This window comes from Ursus arctos, unplaced genomic scaffold, assembly GCF_023065955.2.
Source record: "Ursus arctos isolate Adak ecotype North America unplaced genomic scaffold, UrsArc2.0 scaffold_1, whole genome shotgun sequence".
In the NCBI taxonomy this organism is placed as follows: domain Eukaryota; kingdom Metazoa; phylum Chordata; class Mammalia; order Carnivora; family Ursidae; genus Ursus; species Ursus arctos.
This window is the reverse complement of record NW_026622763.1, coordinates 91,690,200-91,709,087: the sequence shown is the minus strand read 5'-3', so window position 1 is coordinate 91,709,087 and position 18,888 is coordinate 91,690,200. Positions and strand designations below refer to the sequence as shown.

General features: G+C 58.8%; 1 protein-coding gene across 6 annotated transcripts in view; it reads right to left on the bottom strand.

Moving 5' to 3' along the window:
* Window positions 1-18,888, bottom strand: part of SPEG (striated muscle enriched protein kinase) — a 55,705-nt gene that overhangs the window by 4,913 nt on the left and 31,904 nt on the right. For 5 of the 6 annotated variants that reach the window (XM_044381125.3, XM_044381127.3, XM_044381126.3 and 2 more), the window contains 20 exons: window positions 16,675-16,794; window positions 16,319-16,423; window positions 15,508-15,729; window positions 14,968-15,091; window positions 14,676-14,851; window positions 11,994-12,106; window positions 11,385-11,553; window positions 11,013-11,109; window positions 10,686-10,886; window positions 9,345-9,402; window positions 8,789-8,866; window positions 8,504-8,682; window positions 7,977-8,003; window positions 7,142-7,294; window positions 6,916-6,958; window positions 5,810-5,878; window positions 3,542-5,540; window positions 3,108-3,245; window positions 317-433; window positions 6-173 (listed from right to left, as the gene is read on the bottom strand). In XM_044381125.3, the coding sequence (XP_044237060.2) occupies window positions 6-173; window positions 317-433; window positions 3,108-3,245; window positions 3,542-5,540; window positions 5,810-5,878; window positions 6,916-6,958; window positions 7,142-7,294; window positions 7,977-8,003; window positions 8,504-8,682; window positions 8,789-8,866; window positions 9,345-9,402; window positions 10,686-10,886; window positions 11,013-11,109; window positions 11,385-11,553; window positions 11,994-12,106; window positions 14,676-14,851; window positions 14,968-15,091; window positions 15,508-15,729; window positions 16,319-16,423; window positions 16,675-16,794 (4,356 nt within the window). The remainder of the gene's footprint in view (window positions 1-5; window positions 174-316; window positions 434-3,107; window positions 3,246-3,541; window positions 5,541-5,809; window positions 5,879-6,915; window positions 6,959-7,141; window positions 7,295-7,976; window positions 8,004-8,503; window positions 8,683-8,788; window positions 8,867-9,344; window positions 9,403-10,685; window positions 10,887-11,012; window positions 11,110-11,384; window positions 11,554-11,993; window positions 12,107-14,675; window positions 14,852-14,967; window positions 15,092-15,507; window positions 15,730-16,318; window positions 16,424-16,674; window positions 16,795-18,888) is intronic. The other variant, XM_044381123.3, reaches the window with a different exon arrangement.

The following is an 18,888-nucleotide window of genomic DNA, read 5'->3' as shown; positions in this document are numbered from 1 at the left end:
CTCACGGGCCACAGCCACGGTACAGGAGCTGGTGATGCTGCCTAGAACATTGGTGGCTGAGCACTCATAGAGCCCAGCATGTCGCTTGCCCGCCCGGGGGATGCTTAGCAGCTGCCGTCCATCTTTGCAGGACACGATGATCACTGACGGCTCTGATCGCAGGGACTGCTTGTCTAGGGGCCAGGAAGAGCACAGGGGGCTGCTGAGTGAGACAGCACACGTGGTCTTCCAGGACCTCCCCATTGGCACCTCCCTGAGCATCCCCCGGCCTTGGGGCCACCTGCCTACCCCTTCTCTGAGAGAGAAGTATTCTTACCTTTCGTCCAGGAGATGTGGGGTGTAGGGCAGGCCGCCGGCAGGCAGAGCAGGGTGGCTGCCTCTCCCTCCAGCAGCACCTGGTCCTTGAGTTTGATGTGGAAGACTGGGGGGAAATCTGGAGGGAGGACAAAGATAGCCATGGGTCTGTGGGAACCCCGGCTCACTGGCCACGGAGGGAGGGGAGGATGCGTGTGAGAGCTGGTGTTGCCAGCAGGGAGCAGAGTGAAATGTTGTCTCTTCCCAGTCAAGTGTGGGAAGGAGAACCCCATACCATGCCTTCGAGAATTTTCTTTGGGGTGAGGATCACTTTCCTGGGGTGTAGGACTATATTTTCCTTTCATTGACAATGGAAGATGCTTGGGAGCTCTGCCATATGTTTGTAAACTGCTCGGAGGGGTCCAAGCACTAAGTACGTGTTCTATAAACATTGGTTAAGTAAAATGAAAACAAATATGGAAACACTATGCTGATTAAAATTCTGCAATACCCACTCCCTCTGAGGCCCCACAGGGCAAGTGACAGGAGCCAGTGACCTGAGCTGAGACTCCTGGGATTGAACATTACGTTCAGTCAAAATGTGTTGTCTCCAAGAGCTAAAGTCAAGGCAAGTTCAGGGCACACCTCGGAAGCGTGTCAACCTCTCCGACCCCTCGTCCCACCTGGGGCCTGGGGACACGGTCTTAGACCTCACACATACTCCTTCAGGTCAGCTAAGTAGTGAGAGCTTCTGCAGGGACAAGAGACAGTACCCGAATGACCTTGGACCATGTTTTATCTGTAAATTGAGGAAAACCATAACACAAAGCTCCCAGGCTTGCTGTGAGGATTGAGAGGCATGTGAAGTGCTTAGCGTGTGTCTAACATATGACGAGTGCTCAGAAGTGTTAGCTTTTATCGTTGATGTGCCCAGGAGAGGAGCTAGGGACAGACCCCCCCAGAGAAAGAGGCTCTTCCAGCACAGCTGGCCTCCCAGCCAGCTGGTGAATACGCCCACGGCTGGGCTGTGGACGGGCCAAGGTCTTCCCTGCACTGCAGCCCGCCTGTGGCTCCTTGGTGTTATGAGGATTTGCCTTCCTGCTCCCTGGAAGTCTCCTTCTCTTTAGAAAAATCCCAATCTGGTCCAAGCCACTGGGGGGTGGGGTAAGGAGGGCAGAGAGAGCTGAGGGGACCATATACCTGGGAGGCCCAGCTACTGCCTGTCTGAGGAACTGGGAAGGAGTGGAGGTGGGATAGGCTGGGCAGGGGAGGCATGCTCAGCTAGAGTATCAGGAGAGCCAGCGTGACCCCCCAGTTTCACACTATACCCCAATGTTCCCCAAGGAGGGGTCCCACACCAAGGCTCCAATGACACAAAGTAAATATAGTTTCATCCATGGCTGCTTTCAGACCAAGTGAGGGTACTGGGTAGGGGGGAGAGAGATGGGGGCCAGGAGGAGAGGTGAAAGGTGACCCCAGCTCAGCCCTGCCAGTCCCAACCCCATTCCCCCAGAGGCCAGCCCTAGTTGGTCAAGTGGACAGCCTTCGTCCTACAGGGAGGGGGGCGAGGATGAGGTAAGGGGACACTGTCTCGGCAGGAAATCAGCTGCACAAGCAAAATGGAGCCGGGAGAGAAGCCCCAGTGGGAAGGAATCAGCTGCCTCCAGGTCTCAGTGCTGGCTTCTCTCTCTTACCTCGCCTTTTCTACCCCTGCCCCCACGGGCTGGCCTCCTTCCCTCCTCTTCGCTCACTACAGCCCCTGCTGCCTCGAGGAAGACACCCTAGCTCCCCTGGCCAAAGCTGGACACAGTCACCCCAAACCCAGCTGAGGCGTGGCAGGAACGGTGCTGAGGAGTTTTATCAGGAAACGGGGGGAAGAACGGAACTGGTGACCGAGCACACAGCCTGGTTTGGTGGGCTTGTGCCTTTCTGCATACCGGTCTGGAGCACCTGGGCCCCTGAAGCCTTTGCCTGTGGTCCCTGAGTAATGATCCCTTTTCAGGTGGGGGACTGGGGTGACCCCAGGTGGAGAACACCTCTCTCCCTGTCTCCCTGAACATTTGGGCAGAGAAACAGAGCAGGGCATAGCCCAAATCTCCCTCCCCCCAGCAAAGAGCCCTGAAGCCTGCTCTCCCCCCCATCCACCCCCCACACAAGCACCTTCTGTGGGGGCAGGGTGGATGGGGAAGGACAGCAAGGGTGTTCAGGGCTATGGAGGAATGGAGAATTGGGGGCACCGTCCAGACTGTGGGCCTCTGGGCTGGGAGGGAAAGAGTGGCTGGGTGCACATTCCAGCATACACACATGTGGAGGGGAGCTGTGGGGGCAGGGGGAGCTTATCCTGCATTCCTTCAGAACTGTGCCCAGTTACAGAGACCTTTTAGGGTTTCTCAGGAGGGAGGAGGCTGGCCAAAGGAAGGCAGAAGTCTGGTGTCCCAAAGCCACCTCTGGGTCTGGCTGCAGAGGACCCCCAGCCCAGCTCTCTGGCTGCTCCACGTACTATACCAGCTCGGTGACTTGAACGAGCTGCTTAGCGTGGCTAAGCCCGTTTCCGTTTCCTCAGCGGTAAAATAGGGACAGTGGCAAGAATAGTTCCTAAACAACGTGGGAGGCTTTGATGAAGCAGCGCTTGTAAAACACTTGCTAAGACACTCAGCATCACTAGTTGGTGGAATTAGTTCATGCTATTTTATTGTTGTTTTCCTGATTTCAGGTCCCTTCTCCTACTGCCCCAGCTCTGCAAGGTGGGCTCCACCCAGCTGTGACTGCCCCTGGGGCAGGGAGGGGGCTACTCACCCGAAGGCCTCTATTACCTGACTCACTGCGCACATACTGGTGCCCCAAATCCTCCTGGGCACTGGCAGAGAGGTTTGGCTGTGATAACCCCTTGTCCTTTCGCAGCCGAGAGAGGCCCCAGCGTCGCCGACTTCGGCTTTGGCTTTCCCCCGGAGCTGTGAAGACCCAGACCCGTAAGTACTCGCCCAGCCAGTCCCAGAAAGCTCCCACCTCCCTGCGGTGGTCAGACTAGAGAAGCTGAGAACTTGTAGCCCCCCCCCCCCCCCGGGTCCCTCAGCCTCCCTGCACCCAAGCCCTGCCAAGTCCATCCTCAGGGCCTCCAGCTCCTTCACCCAAAGCCTCTCTCCAACGCCCCCACGCTGTTCCGCACTGCGCACCTGTCACCCAGCTCCACACCCTTACCCCAGCCAGAGACACACATTCACCTGACACACTCGGCCGGGTCCCTCACCTGAGGAGCCGGACGTGGCGCTGGCCTCGGAGCCCAGGGACTCTGCAGAAGGAGCGCTGGCGCCGGCTTGGGCAGCCAGCTGGTTGTGCGGGACGCCGAGGCGCCGCAGGCTCTCGCCCTCCGACGTGGCCCTGCGCAGCCGTCCGAACAGCGGCGTGCTGCGGCCCGACGGGCCCCCCGAGTCCTCGCTGCTACCGCTGCGCTGCAACCGGCTGGACAGCCGCTCCAGCGTGGAGCTCAGCCTCCTGCGCACCGCCAGCACCGGGGAGCCCCGCGCCGAGCTGCCGCCCTCCGAGCTCTCCCCGTCCCCGCCGCGGGCCTCCCAGGCCGGGTGGCGCTGCGCCGGCGGGGTGCGCCGCAGACGCTGGGACAGTGACAGCGAGAGGCGGCGCACGAGGCCCGGCTCCCCGACCGCCCTGAGGTCCTGCACGGAGCGGGAGCGCTCGGGCCGCCGGACCAGCTCCAAGGGCGTTCCCGCTGGGCTGGGCCGGTACATGCCATCCTCCTCCTGGGCCCCGCGGAATGGGCCGCGCTCCTCTGAGCGCGAGCGGCTCAGTAGTCGCAGTCCCCGCGACAGGGGCGACTCACGGCTGCGCTTGAACTTGGCCTCAAACACCGCCTCGGACTCCAGGTTCTCAATGCTGCTGCTGAGACTGCTACCTGGCCTGCGGGGCACTGCGGGGACCCGAGGTTTCTCGGCTGGCACAGGGTGCGCCCCTGCTGTAGGCACGCGCTTCTCAGAGGCTCCTGGAGGTGGGGAGGCCACCCTGGCGAACACAGCCGGGTGGGGTCTGGGCTCGGATGGAGGTGCCCCCGGGCCCTGCAGGGGCCCTTGCATGTGGCCTGACAGCTGGAGCGACTGTATGATCTGGGCATAGGGTGTGAGGGGGGGCGCTGGGGTTTGTGGAGCCACAGGGGGCTGTGTAGGCTTGGGGGCCGGGATTGGCTCTAGCGTGGACTTCGGGGACTTTGGGGCCTTCTCTTGGGCAGGCTGGGGTGCCAAGGGCTGTGGGGCATCACTGGGTGTGGTAGCAGGAGGTTTCAGAGACTTAGGGACACTGGATTTGGGGGCACTGGGTTTGGAGGCACTGGGCCTCGCAGGGCTGGGTGGCTGGGCTTCGCTGAGTGCAGACAAGGAGGGAGACTCCTGCAGCCTGCGGGCCCCAAGCCTGGCCACAGGGATCTCGAGGGGTGCCCCAGCACGGCGGTGCCGGCCCCGGGGCTCCGCCTCACCCTGCGAGAAGCTGCTGCTCTTCTGTAGGCCCCGAGTCTCAGGTGGGGGCTGGTGGCGAGGTGCCGCCTCGCTGGAGGCAGCCCGCGCCAGCCGCGGATCCCGGGCACGGCCCCCCAGGCTCTCTAACAGGGGGCCCCTGAGGCCACTGACCTTACCATCCTCAGGGCCTCCCCGCAACAGCCGCTGGCGCAGGGCCTGCAGCCTCTGGGCATACTCGCCCTCACCCAGGCCCCCCCGGGTCAGGCGGGTGGCCCCCGGGCTGGGGCTTCGGCGCTGCGGCAGCTCTACAGAGGCTGCCTTGTGCAGGCCCCGGCCCGGCTCCCTCGGCCCGGCCCGGGGCAGGGCACTCTCGGCAGAGCTGCCCCTCCGGAGCTCTTTCCGCTGGGGGCTGGACCCAGCTTGGGGCTCCTGGCCTGGGGAGGGGAGGGCCTGAGGGCTGGGGGCCTCCTGGTCCTGAGAGGGGGCCCTTCCCTGCTCCTGCCAGTCCATGGGGGTGGCAGCCCCAGCCTCTGAGGTCCCCAGGGCCTCATCTTCAGTGGGAATGTCGGTGAGGGACACCCGGGAGCCTGAGAACTCGGGCTGCAGTGGTCGGGGCACTGAGGGCAGCTCCTCCAGCTCTTCCTCTTCTGAGTCCGAGGAGGATGAGAGCCCCCCACTGGGGGGCGGTCTTCGGGGTACGGCTACCCACACCCGCTCTGGGGGTGCCCGCAGCAGCTCAGGGATGGGGCGCAGCACCAGGTGGCACTTGTAGCTGATCTGGGAGCGCTGGGGACAGGGTACTGGAGTCAGATCTGGGAGGGACCCCTGGGGCTGGACTGACCCACGCCAGCCCACCGCAGCCCCCGCGGAGGAGAGACCTAGGGCAGGCAGAGGGCCGGGGAACAGGAGCGAAGCTGGGGGCTGAGAGAGTAAAAAGTGGGTGAAGACAGGTGAGCAGAAAGTGAGGGCACGTGATACTAGGACGGCAGGGTCAGAGAGAAAAACTGCAGAGTGAGATGGTGGCAGGCACAGAGGCAGGGCCCGGGCAAACTCACCTGCCACCTCCTCCGGGAAAGGAACAGCTTTAGGTGATCCGTGCTCACCTCTGCGCCCTTTGCCTGTGTCTGCAAACCCAGGAAAGAGGGCCTGAGGAAAGGTCCTCTGTCAACCTACACCCTCAAAGTTCGGCAATGGAGAGAGAAAGTCCGCAGGCGGGGACAGTGGACTGAGCAGCACTGAGTCTGGGCTCCTGGTGGTCCCCTCCCCGTTAGATCTGTCACAACTCCCACAGCCAACGTGCCTGTGTATGGACAAAACCCCTGAACCTAAGAGGAGAGGCAGAACATCAGTGGCTCGTGTGGGCTTTGGGGCCTGCACCAGGGCTCGAGGCCCCGTCCTGGTACCTTGGCTGCCCTCAGGAGCCCACGCTTAGGCCCCTGGCTTGGGCTCTGCTTTCCAGCTCACCATCTGTCCCCATGGAGAGCCAGCGTCCCAGACATCTGGAGCTTTGGTGGGCCAGACCAACACAGATGCTTCCCTCAGTCACCCACCCAGACTGTCCTTTTCAGAGCTCATCTATGATCTGAGAGTCCAGGCTCATATTCCAAAGGACAGATACCAGAATGACCTCAACCTTCAGTTGACCCAGCACAATACTCAATGGATGGTTTATTCACTCACTCTTTCTGGGTCATTTGCTGAACCTCACCCCTCTGCCTGGCATTGTCCCCTGCACTGCTGGGTTCTGAAGATGAATGAGTGAGAGTTCTGGCCTCACGGAGCTCAAAACCAAGAGGCCAAGCCAGCCAGGCCACCCACCAACCACAGTGCGGGACAGAGGTGGACGCACAGGAGTGAGGAGGACCAGGGCTGGTCTCGAGAGGCAGGGAAAAGGCTGATGAAGATCCCCTCAGGATGGGGGGGGCACCCAGACTTGTGCCTTGGAGTCCATGATACCCCAGCTTGAGCCTCAGTTTCCTTATCAGCAAAATAGGAATAATAATGTCTTCCTTCATGCAGCTATTGTGAGGCTAATGGATCATGTGTATGTAAACTGCCTATCATGACTACTGCACACAGTAGGCACTCAATAAATGGAGCTGTTAATAATGTTCCCTCTCCTCCCACCTCTTGTACCACTACCTTGCAAGACTAGACTCACTTTGAACCAAGGATGTTCTAGGGTCTCCTCTGCGGTAGGCCTCCTGTAAAGGAATGAGGATTAAGAAGGGATAGATCATTCATTCAGTGAGCCAGCCAATAAATGGGAACACAGAGCCTGCAAGGAGCTGGGAGACTGAGCATCTAAGGGCAGAGGCTGGGGCAGGAGTGGGGGCTGGCATGAGGGGACTCTGCCGGTAGGGGGCTCCTGGGGGCCCTGTACTCACAGCCGGTCCCGCACCAGCACTTTGATGAGGAAGCCCCGGGCCTCCCTGCTCAGGCTCAGAAATGTGGTCTCCTCGAAAGCCACGTTGTAGTTTTGAATGTTCATCAATGTCGTCCGATCGTTCTCCCCAACAAACGGGGAGATTCCCGTCAGACTGTGGAGGAAGAGGGGGCTGGCATGAGAGGTGGACAGGGCCCTGGGGCTGAGGCAGAGACTGCTGAGGGATGCCAGTGGCTGGGGACAGGTGGAGGCCCCGGGGCTCTGGGGAAGGCAGAGGCAGGGTGAATCTGAGGGTAGTCTTCCAGACTCTTGCCTGTCCTGCCCGCCCCCACCCCCCAATAGGTGAGGAGGCAGTACTGCCTTGAGAACTGGGCGCCCAGCTCCCTGCCCTGGGCCCATGTTTTAGAGGACCCATTTTGTCCCTCCTGTCATGGCCAGTCCCTGAGGTGAGGAGTCTGTGCCTACGGGATATGCCACCCTGAGCCTGAGCCTCCCCCTTCTAGCGCCTGTTCTGAACACTCAGGGCCTCACAGTCCCCTGCCTAGACGGCACTAAGCCTGTACTGGCCTGTCTCTGTCCAGCCTCCCAAGCAGGCTGCCAGCGTGCCCACCCCTTACGGAGCAGCATGGTGGTAGAGAGAGCTTAGACCCACAGGCTAAGGCATCCCCATTCATGCATGAGGCCCCTTGCAGTGCAGGAAGGGGCAGGGGTGTGGAAGACAAGGGGTGGGCTGCAGGCCCCAAACTGCTCTCCTGTCCCAGGCGCTGCAAATGTTAGGGGTCGGGCTGCTAGGAGATCATTGGAAACTGGGGTCCTGAGTGCAGAGGGGTCCTTACCAGAGGAAGGCAACAACGCCCACAGGCCTGTGAGGAAAGGAGAGTAACAGATGGGTCAGTGGACAGCCCACCCCCCACCAGAAGACAGCAGTTTTCTGCTACCGCTAACATAGTGAGGAGCGGCCTCACTGGGACAGATGGGCGCAAGGATGCCTCCTCCAGGGAGGACTGTCAACCAAGAGGTCCCAAGGTCCCTGGTGGAGTCAAGGGCCATGGCAAGGCCAGCCCAGGAAGCCCAGAGGAGTCTGGGAACCAAGGTGCCTACAGAGGAGAAGGCCCCATACCAAGGGGAGATGAGGAGCCAAGGAACCAAGGCTGGGCAGGGCTAAGGCCTTGAGTGATTGGGTCAGTTCTGATGAGGGGCAGGTCGTAACATGGGCAAGAGATCCCTGAGCTCTGCCACCAACCTACTGCCAGAGAAGGAAGCTGGGCTTGGTGACGCTCCTCTCTGCCAGTGACCAAGCCCCCCCTCCCCCACGGCACTGAGGGAAGCCGTCCCGGTCCGCCCAGCAGCCCAGCATTATTACCAGACATCGGTGACTCCAGACACAGGGCTCTGATTGACAATCTCGGGGGCCACGAACTCAGGTGTGCCATATTGGCAGTACTGGGGCTCTCCCGGAGTCAGCTCCTGGGCATTCCCAAAGTCACAGATCCTCACCTGCTCTTCACCCTCTGCACCATCCCATACCATCAGGTTCTCAGGCTGCAGAGCACAAGGGAAAGCATGGGAGCTGGGTGAAGGGGGAGGATGCCCTGGTGCCTGCCTCCCACAGGGGCTACCTGCTCCCCACTCCCCACCTGCACCTCACCTTGACATCCAAGTGTAGCACACGGTTCTGGTGCAGGTAGTATATTCCCTCTAGCACTTGCTGCATGTAGGCCCGGATCTGTGAAAATGGGAGGCCCAAAGTCCATGGGGAAAAGATGGGGTATTATGCCTCTTGCTGTGGGAAGAGGTTAGGCCGTGCCTGAGAAGTAGACTTCAGATGGCTGGTGGAGGCGGTTGAAACATAGATTGGGGGTTTCTGAGGTCTAGGGCCTCCAAGTACAGCTACACAGGTTGTGCACACAATTATAGGAGGGAACCATTTACATTATAATAAATAGAACTGCGTACACAATTTATACAGCCCTATGTGGCAGGACAGCAGTGAGACTTTTCGAGTCTAGGTGGGGCTCCTTCCGAGACAAATGTCTGGGGAATGTTTATGTGAAGAGACTGGGAAACCACAGAGGTAGGGGCCACCACTCCCCCTGGCCTATTCATGGCCCAGACGGCAGGCCCAGGACCCACCCCTCCGTTCTCAGAGCTCAGGTGGGTAAACACCAGTGCCCAACCTGACCCCTACCACCCACTGCCCTCACCTCAGACTCACACACGGTGGGTTTCCTGGCCATTCGCTCCAGCAGCTCCTCTGTGCATCTGTGCCCCGGATCAAGGAGAAGAGTGACCAGTGCCAACTTCTGGGCCCTCCCTGGGCAGTGCCCTCCACCCCTAGAGCTCAAGTCAGATCCCAGCTCTGCAGCCTTCTCTTTCCCCTTAAAGCACATCTAATACCAGTTCGCAGTTGTGTCTCCGCCCTACCCCTGTCATCTGGGTGCACAGATGGGACCACCCTGCGTGACCTCTCATTTGCTGTAGGATCTCAGGCAAGTCACCCAACCTCTCTGAGCCTAGGTTCCCTCAGGTGTAAAATGGGGATGACATCTCCTCTCCACCACCCTGTGAGGTATTTAAAAAGATCAAGTTAGAGCAGAATTTTGTACACCACGGATGGAACATCCTGCCTCTACTTGAGAATGACCCGGAAGCCCATGACAGGTAACAGCGGGGCATTTTGCTGAGGTGTGGGTTCTGACAGTGCAGACTGGGAGGCGGGTATGAAGGACGTGGTCCCCCTGCTAACAGGAGGAACGAGCTGACCACCCAGCACTCTGAGCGCAGTGCGCCTCTGTTTAACCAGAGCTCTCATAAAAGGATAAAATCCATTCTCTACGAAAACAGCCTCCCCGACACAGCTAGTGCTGACGCTCACCTGAAACGGGTCACTTCGAGTGTTTGGGTATACCGGACCGCATTTCGTGCACACGCCTTTTGTTAGCCGTGTGGCCGTGGGTCAGTTACGTAGCCTCTCTAGACTCAGTTTCATCATTTGTAAAACGGGGATAAAAAAGGGGCACCTGGGTGACTCAGGCGCTTGAGCGTCGGACTCTTGGTTTCGGCTCAGGTCATGATCTCGGGGTCGTGGGATCGAACCCCGCGTCGGGGTTTGCACTCAGCACAGAGTCTGCTTGGGAGTCTCTCCCTCTCCCTATGCCCCTCCCCACTGTCTCCCTAAAATAAATTTAAAAATCTGAAAAAAAGCTGGGGATACAAAGATTCCATGAGCTAGGCATACACGAGGATTAAGCAGGTTAATAGTTGTCGAACTCTCGGAGGCTGCCAGGCACGCACGAGTGCTATGTAACTTTAAGCTAAGAAAAGGTGGTGGAGGGAGCGGTGCTAAAAACTGTTGGTTTTTGCAGAAGTCCCCAGACTCTACTCTGTAAAGTACTCACCAAAGGCCTTCGGAACTCCCAATCGTCAATGGCAACATTTCACAAAAGGGGGTCGGCACCTCCTGTCAATGGGACTACTTTGTAAAGTATAAAACACGTTGCTAATTGGCCACCTGTCCCCTACCCACTCAGCCTATCCCAGGATACAGCTCGGTGACAATGACCAGTCCCCGACGCCTCTCAAAGGCCTCATGGAAATAGAGGACGCAGTCATGCTGGAGCCGGGCCAGCAGCCGGGCCTCCCGCCACGCTGATGTCTTTGGCTTGGCCTGGCTGGGGATGAACTTGGCCGCAAACTCCAGGCCGGAGCTTCGCTCCACCACGCGCCGCAGGTAGGAGAAAGCACCCCTGGGTGACGACACAGGGAGGGGAGGGGCTCAGTCACTGTCGTAGCCCCAGCACTCCACGGCCTCTGAACCTCAGACCCAGGCCCCCTTGGGCTCCTCGGCACCGCACCCCCTCCTAGCCCCACACCTGCCAATCTCTTGATGGATGTCGTAGAAGTCGCTGAGTCTCCTTCCTCGCTGTTCCTCTGCTTCCCTGGCCCCCTCTACCTCCATGGCTGTCTGAGCTGGAGAAGAGAGGCCTGGTGTTAGGTGGGGAGGGCAACAGAGGAATGAGGGCAACTGTGGATGACATCTCCGCCCAACAGAGATGACAGGCAGGGCAGAGGGAGGAGACAAAAGAAGAGCAAGAATGTTGGGGTCCCGAGGCGGGGACCCAGGGATGGAAGATAGGGGTGGTTTGGGAGCGAAGGGGCTGGTGAGTGGCTCCTGGCCCGGGGGGCTCACGTCACCTTCCCAGGGAATGAGCGCTTTGCCCTTCTCCCCTTGCACGCGAGCACACCTGAACGCACAGCCAGCTCAGCTTTGCAGGAGACTTCGCCAGCCAAGTTCCGAGCAGTGCAGGTATAGACACCTCCATCCTGGGTCCCCGTGCTGAGCACTACCAGGGAGCACTCGTTCTCTTCATACACGAAGGTCACATGGCTACTCTCGGTCAGCAGCACCTCATCCTGCAGAGGGGGCTGTCACCTCCAGCCCAGGCCTGGCTGTACCACTACCTGGGACCCACCTTTATCACCACGTCGGAGACCCAGTCTCATCCCTATGTCAGGGCCAGGAACCCTTCCACCCCAGGGCCCAGTATTATCTCTGTCCTTGCTCCCTTCAGCACCCAAAATCAGCTCCACTTTTATCTCCCACTAATAGTCCTGTACCCCCCCAATTCGTCCTCTGGTCCCTGAAACACCCACCAGGGTCACACAGAATCCTGGGTTCCGCTCTCTTCTCCTAGCCACACCTCTGACACTTCTGTTCTTCTCTGTCCAGGCTCCCCTCCTCCCGAGGTGGCCAAGACTCTTCCTGTGCAGAAATCCCTCCTCCCTGACCTCCAGCTCCCAGCCAGCCCCATGCTAGGAACCCCCTCCCCCCGAGGTCTTTGTCACCCTCTGACCTTGTACCACATGATGTCTGGCAGTGGTTTCCCCTCAACCACCACGGCGAAGCGAGCGGTTTCCCCAGCCCCCACCTCCACGTCCTCCATGATGGACTCAAATCGAGGGGCCTCTGAAACACACAGGGGTGGGGGTGGGGAAGAAAGGGTGGCAACACTGGTGTCACGAGGTCCTACCTTCTCAAGTCCCTCTCCAAGCCCTCCCTCAGCAACTGGCTCGGGCAGAACACTGGACACCCCCCCACACACACCTCCCAGAGCCCCAGCACCGCACCCCCTGACGCTCTCACACTTGGCCCCTGGGAACACCAGAGTGCCTAGCCTGGACCAAGGGCTCTCCCCGTATATCCACACGAGATGTTCTCCAAATCTCAGAAAACCTAAGCCACGGGTGCAGCCTTGCTCTGTCGGACCCTCAGTGTTCATTTGCCAGCTTTGAAACTAGGAGATTTACACACACAAAAGAAATCTGGATTTCCTGCCTCCCTGGAAAAACCGAGACTGGCCTCCTTGAGCCTCTTCCTTCACTGCATTAATGGGCTGGTGCAGAGTGGCTCAATGCTGCCCCCTGTGGGTGACCGCCCTTCCACACAGCCCTACCTCTGGCTTTACCGTCCTGGGTCCTGCAGGCAGCTCAGGCTGTGACCCTGAATTAAATTCACGGATGCCATTGCCTCTATCTTGATGTTTTCTCTCTGAATCTTATTTATATGTTTAAGAGGTCTTTTACCACCAGGAGATGGCAAGACGAACATACGGGTACCGATTCTCAGCTTAGCTCTCCCACATGTGACTGTGATTTCATTCTCTAAGCATATCATGCGGTCATGTTCTTTCCTGGCAAAGTGGCTTCTAATTCTCAGGATGGAATTACATGCATATTCCAACGTGCTCTGCGGAGGAACCTGTGACTTCTCAGTGCCCCGCCTCCTGAGCATGTTTGAGGACCTCCGCTTTAAGAGGAGTAGGAGAGGGGCGCCTGGGTGGTTAAGCGTCTGCCTTCGGCTCAGGGCGTGATCCCAGCGTTCTGGGATCGAGCCCCACATCAGGCTCCTCCTCTAGGAGCCTGTTTCTTCCTCTCCCACTCCCCCTGCTTGTGTTCCCTCTCTCGCTGGCTGTCTCTATCTCTGTCAAATAAATAAATAAAATCTTAAAAAAAAAAAAAAAAAAAAGAGGAGTAGGAGAGAGCAGGCCCGGAGTGATAAGCAGGGGTGCTGGGCAGGGACCGCCACCTATCACTGGCGCCCAACCTGATTTTACACAGGTAAAAGGGGGTAAAGAAGACACTACCGTGGGGCAGATATAAGGGAAAGAGGCCATTCCACTTGCCCTGCCTGGGGGCTGGGGCGGGGGTGGGTAGCGTGGCTGGAGCATATGTAGATCCAAGCCCCGGACTGTTCTAGTCCTGGCCAGCTGGGACATCATCGCTCTCTCTCAGTCACTGATCCAGCCAGGCTGGGCTACAGGGCTCTCGGGGGCCAGGGCCTCCCCAAACCCTAGGGCTCTTCCTGTATCTGGGAAGAGAAAGGAGTCCTGCAGATGGTACGCTCAAGGAGCAAAGTGGCAGGCTGAGTGGGAGGTGCAGGGGGGTGTGGGTGGGGGTGAAGCTGGGCCAGGGAGGAGACAGGGACCCAGATGATCGGTGCCACCCCCCTCCCTGAATCTCCATCAGGGTCAGCAGGGCTCCCCCATCTCTCCCTCGCACACCCTCCTGCCACTTCCCTTTTGCTTTAAAGATCCCTTTCCACCCCTCTAGGAATCTGGTTTCTAGTCTAGAGGTGGTGCAGGGCTGTTCTGTGAAGGTGAAAGAACTGGAAGGTTTCAAGGGAACTTGAACAATTTTTTAAAAGCACCAGCAAACGTACATTTATCCGCCATATGATTGCCTGCGCTCACTAAAATGTCACTTTCTTTGCATTTGGTTGGAATTGTATCCACTCAGCAGGTAACACTGTTTAGCTCACGCTGATCTGAAGTTCTGAGTGGCAGTTACATATGTCTAGCGTTAATTAACAAACCAGAAAACAAGACAATTACTACTTAATGCATGCCACCGGTTGAGAGACTGCATCTTTAAAGGAAAAAGTATACAAAGGGTCCTCACCGCCAAGGTTGGGACGCTGTTCCAAAAGGGCTTGTCGCAAAAGGGCATGCAGGGTCCCCAGAGCTGGGGGTCTGCAGATCAGCTGTGCTCGCTTGGGCTCTTTTCTTTTTGAAATTGACTTGGGCTCCTCACGCTTGTTATATTTGAGGTCCTACATCCTGTTGTGTTTAACACAGGATGCTAAGAGCCCCTCTGGCTCTGGAGTCGGGCATGTATCCAGGCTTGAATCCCAGCTCCTGTACTTTTGAGGTTGTGGGACCCTGGGCCTATGACTTAGCATACTCTCTGAGCCTCAGTTTCCCCATCTGTAAAAGGAGGATAATAACCAACCGCATCTCGCTGGGTTCATGTAAATATTCTGTGAAGTGATACATGGAAGGTCCTTCGCGCTAAGCCCGGCACATAGTAGGTATGCTCAATAAATACCTTATTAGTACTATCTGTTACTTCCACTAGCACCGGTATTATTATAGCTATTCAGTGGACAGGCCTGACAGGGGGTGTGTGCACCTGGGGGCGTGAGGCGAGGGCCGTGGGCCTCAGAGGCGGGGGAGGGGAGAAGACCCGCTATCACCCACCTGCCAGTTCCAGTGTCACCGAGCAGGCCTGCGTGCCGTGGCGGTTCCGGGCAGTGCAGGTGAGGGGCCCCACGTCTCGGCGGCTCACCCGGCAGATCCGAAGACAGTACTGGTTGTCATCTGGCTGGCTCAGCTCATACACCCCTGCCCGCGCCTCTAGGAGGGCCCCTCGGCAGCTAAGAGACACACGACAGGGAGGTCGCCCAGGATCCAGCCACAGGAGGGTCAGGCCAGGATGGCCAGAGTGGGACAGCCACATGTGGGGAGTGAGGCGTGCCAGGCGGGGCCCCACCTCCTCCAGACGACCTGGGCCTCCACATGGTTGAAGGTGACCGTGACGCTGGTGGGCTGTCCCTCCACCACATACACCACGTCCGGCTTGTCCAACACGGTGGGGGCCTCCTCCAGGGGCGGGCCTGGCCGGAGGAGAGCACAGGCTGATGCTGGGCTCCACCCCAGGTCCTTAGTACCCTCTATGCCTTTAACCCTCCCAACCACCACCCAAGCACCATTTTTACAGATGAGGAAGCAGAGGTTCAGAGAGGTTCAGCAGTTTGTCTAGGGCACACAGCCAGGAAGTGGCGGAGCTGGGACTATGCCCTCACCCCTCGCCACACACAGCTTATCTGATCGCAGAGCCTCAGCCTCATCCACTACTGTGCATGCTGCTGTCAGGAGAAAGAAGCGCTTGGACTGGCTGAGGTCGCCCCCAGCCACGCTGTTCCCACCAGAGCAGGAACCAGACCAGCCCTTGAGCCTCCACCACCAACACCCAGCTCCCTGGCCCCGTAGCCTCCAGCCCACCTCATCCCATAGGAGTACCCAGACTCACCGTGCTCCAGGAGCTGTGCAGGCTCGGAGGGGGGCGAGGGCTTGCTGCTGCTCTTGACTGTGGTGCTGAGGACCCGGAAGATGTGCTGGACCCCCTTACGCAGCCCTGTGGCTGCCCACCCAGGCTCCCGCAAGCCCGTGGCCAGCACTGTCCACTGGTCGGAGCCCAGAACCTGGTGCTGCACGGTGTAGGTCAGGGCGTCTGGGTCTGGTGGGGAAGCAGCTGCTGGAGGTGGGCATTGCTGGGACAGCCCCCCACCCAACCCCCCAACCAGCTGGCTCAGGACCTGAAACTCATTAGTCTGCTCTGAGGACCTGCCTCAGTTTCTCCTGTGGCTTCTGCATGCCCCCCCACCTGCTCTTTCCAACCACTGGCCTGGCCAGCCAGGCTCAGAGCCAACAAGATGCCAGGCATGGGGTCCAGCTACACACACAGACGGAGGGAGCTTAACCCATATCCCAGTTCCTTGCTACTACCTGAGGTGGGGAAACTGAGGCACAGAGCAGGGACAAGTCATGCACAGGGAAGGGGAGGGCATTCCCAGGATCATGACCCAAGCACCCAGTCTCCCTGAGAAAGGGAATGTGGTGGCCCCTTTGTGGCCTCTCCTGACACGCAGCCATGGCTTTATCCACCTTGGAGAGGGGACCGGCCACACGGCTCCTGGCCACGTTCCCAGCACTTCACCCACTCCTACCCTCCACCGGTATGCTTCGCTGGGCTGTGCCCGCGAGCCTGGCTCCCTCGGTGCCCCTGCCTGAGCCTGCCCACGTTCCATCCTCACCCCACAGCCCTGAGGGGCCTGACCCACCAATGGCCATGTCCAGACTCCTGGGAGGGTTCCACGCGAGTGTGACCATCCTGCCGGTCACAGCCACCACCTGCGGGGCGCCATCTGGGGGGCCTGGAACCACATCTGAAAGCCACAGGTTGGAGGTTTGCCGTGTCCCTCAGGGCCCAATGGCTCCTCAGGATCCTCAAGCCTCAGGACAGTGGGCTGGGGGCTGGGGGCTGGGGGCACAGCCACAGGGCTGGGGGCAAAGCCGGATGGCTCCCCAGGGTCCGAGCGGAAGGGAGCTGGTGTGGAGGCCCCTCCCTCACCCAGGGCCCTGTGGAGGGCCGGAGGCCAGGCTGGGGGTGCAGCGGACTGGGAGGGGCCTGCCTCACCTGTGACATAGAGGTGGGCATAGCACGCAGCCTTGCCCAGCTTGTTGGCAATGACACTCTTGTAGACGCCAGCATGCTGAGGTCCCACAGCAGGGAACACCAGGCGATGGACATCCCTGTCTGGGGGGTGGGGGGAGACAATGACACTGGGCCTGAGCCAGAAGGATACTCTGAGGGGTGGGCCCATGCCCCCAGAGGCCTGGCCTTTTACCCCTACTGGCTGCAGGGAGCAGGCAAGGCGGCGAGAGTGGGGCAGAAGGCAAGAAGCATGTCCATGCCGCAGCAAAGCCCAAATCCGGGCTGCCAAGCTTATACCTGCAGGCCCGGCCCCTCTTGTCTGTCCCTCCAGCAAATTCTCATCTTGCCTCCACACTGATTCCCCCTCTGAGCTCTGATCCTGTTGACCGCCCCTCATCTCCGCACCTCTGGGGGTCCCACCTGGGTATCAAAGGGCTGACCGAGTTTTGTTCCTAAGGCCCCTCCCTCAGTCCCCTCTCTGTCCCCACGGCCACTGCTGGTCCCACCTGTAGCACAGCGCCCATGACCGCCTCCACCGGGCGGTCCACACTCCACCAAGGGCACCGCATGCTACCTCTTGACCTGGAAACCTTAAAGGCACCTCCTGCATGCGGGCTAGCATCCCAAGCCCTCAGCCCGAGGGCCCATCCAGCCACGTCTCCTGTCCTTCCTCCTGCTACTCCTCTAACCCCAACAAGCCAGAGGGTCCCTGAACAAGCCACAAGAGTTCCATCTCCGAGTTTTTCCTCACAAAATTCCTCCCTTCTGGAATCTTCCTCCCTTACCTAAGGCTTCCTTCTTCAAGACACAGTTCAAGTGAGTGCCAGCCTGGGAAGCTTCCTCTGCACCCCCTTTGTACCCCTGACTCTCTTCCCAGACCTCCAGTGCCAGGCCCACACTGGGCGGGGTAGCCCTTCCTCTCTACTTGCACGTGCCATGGCTGCTTAAAGACAGAGCCGACATGTCTTGTCAGGCCCGGGCCCCGATGCCTTACACGTAGCCACTGCCAAGGATGTAATATTATAAATGATAATAAGAGTTGTCTGTTCTGTGCCCAGTTGACGCCAGCTACTTGACATGCTTTTTTTTTTTCCATCATCCTTTCAACAACCCTGCAAAATTATCCTCATTTTCCCAATGAGATCAGAGACATTAATGGACTTGTCCAAGGTGACACAGCTAATAAATGATGGAGCCATGCCTTAAACTTGCTTCCGTCTGATTCTGAACTTCCTTCTTGATGCTGTGATCCCTGAATGATAAGGAGGCCATCTCAGGCGGGGACGCGAAGGGGAAGAGGCCAGCCTATCCTCCTGCACGTCACAGCCATCCCCAAACACCCCTCCCTTCTCCGAGCGGTTATCTCCACATGGAACAGTCACCCATTCATTTATCTCCGCTGACACTATTTATAAAGGAAGAGAGACCAGAGGCTGCCACCGACCCCAGATACAGAGCAGAGCAGGGACGCCTGAGACAGACAGCCACCCAGGGCCTCAAGCAGAATGAGAGACAGGAAGCCTGTAGACTGAGCAGAGAGCCTGAGGAGGCAGCGGCAGCAGCCAGGGGAAGGGTCAGAGCCACAGAGGTGGCTCTGGAGAATGGGGTGTGAGCGTGGGGCCCTGGGGTGGGGGGCAGCCTGCTGAGGAAGTGGGTGCCAGGGTCAGAGGGTCTGTCCCTGCCTTCGGGCAAGTCCCTGTCCCTCTGCAAGTCTCCGTTTCCCCGTTTGCAAACAGGGATACGAGTACCTGGCATACAGGGCCTTGATGAGGAGGCTGAGCCCAGGGCCTGGCGCTCAGAAAGTGCTTAAGAAAGGTGAGTTCTGTCACATTGCAGCTGTACGAGGAACCCATCACGAGACTCAGATTCCCTCGAGGATGGAACTGAGACGCTCTGGGAAAAATAGCCCCGGCGGAAAGCACAGGGTCCTGAACCCGTCCCTCTGTATTCCTCCCCTGGCTTCTTTCCTTTACTTGCTGTTGTTAATAACCCTGGCCAAGCGGCCTTTTGGAGCCAGACGCTGCCCATGCCGGCCTTTTCACCGAAATTTCTCCAGGAAGGCGTGAGCCGCACTGCTTTACGAACAAGCAACAATAGCAGTAATAATGAGATGATCATTTACTGACCACTAGCCATTCATCAGGCCCCACTTGAAGCACTTTGTATGTATTAACTGATTTAATTCTTATCATGAGC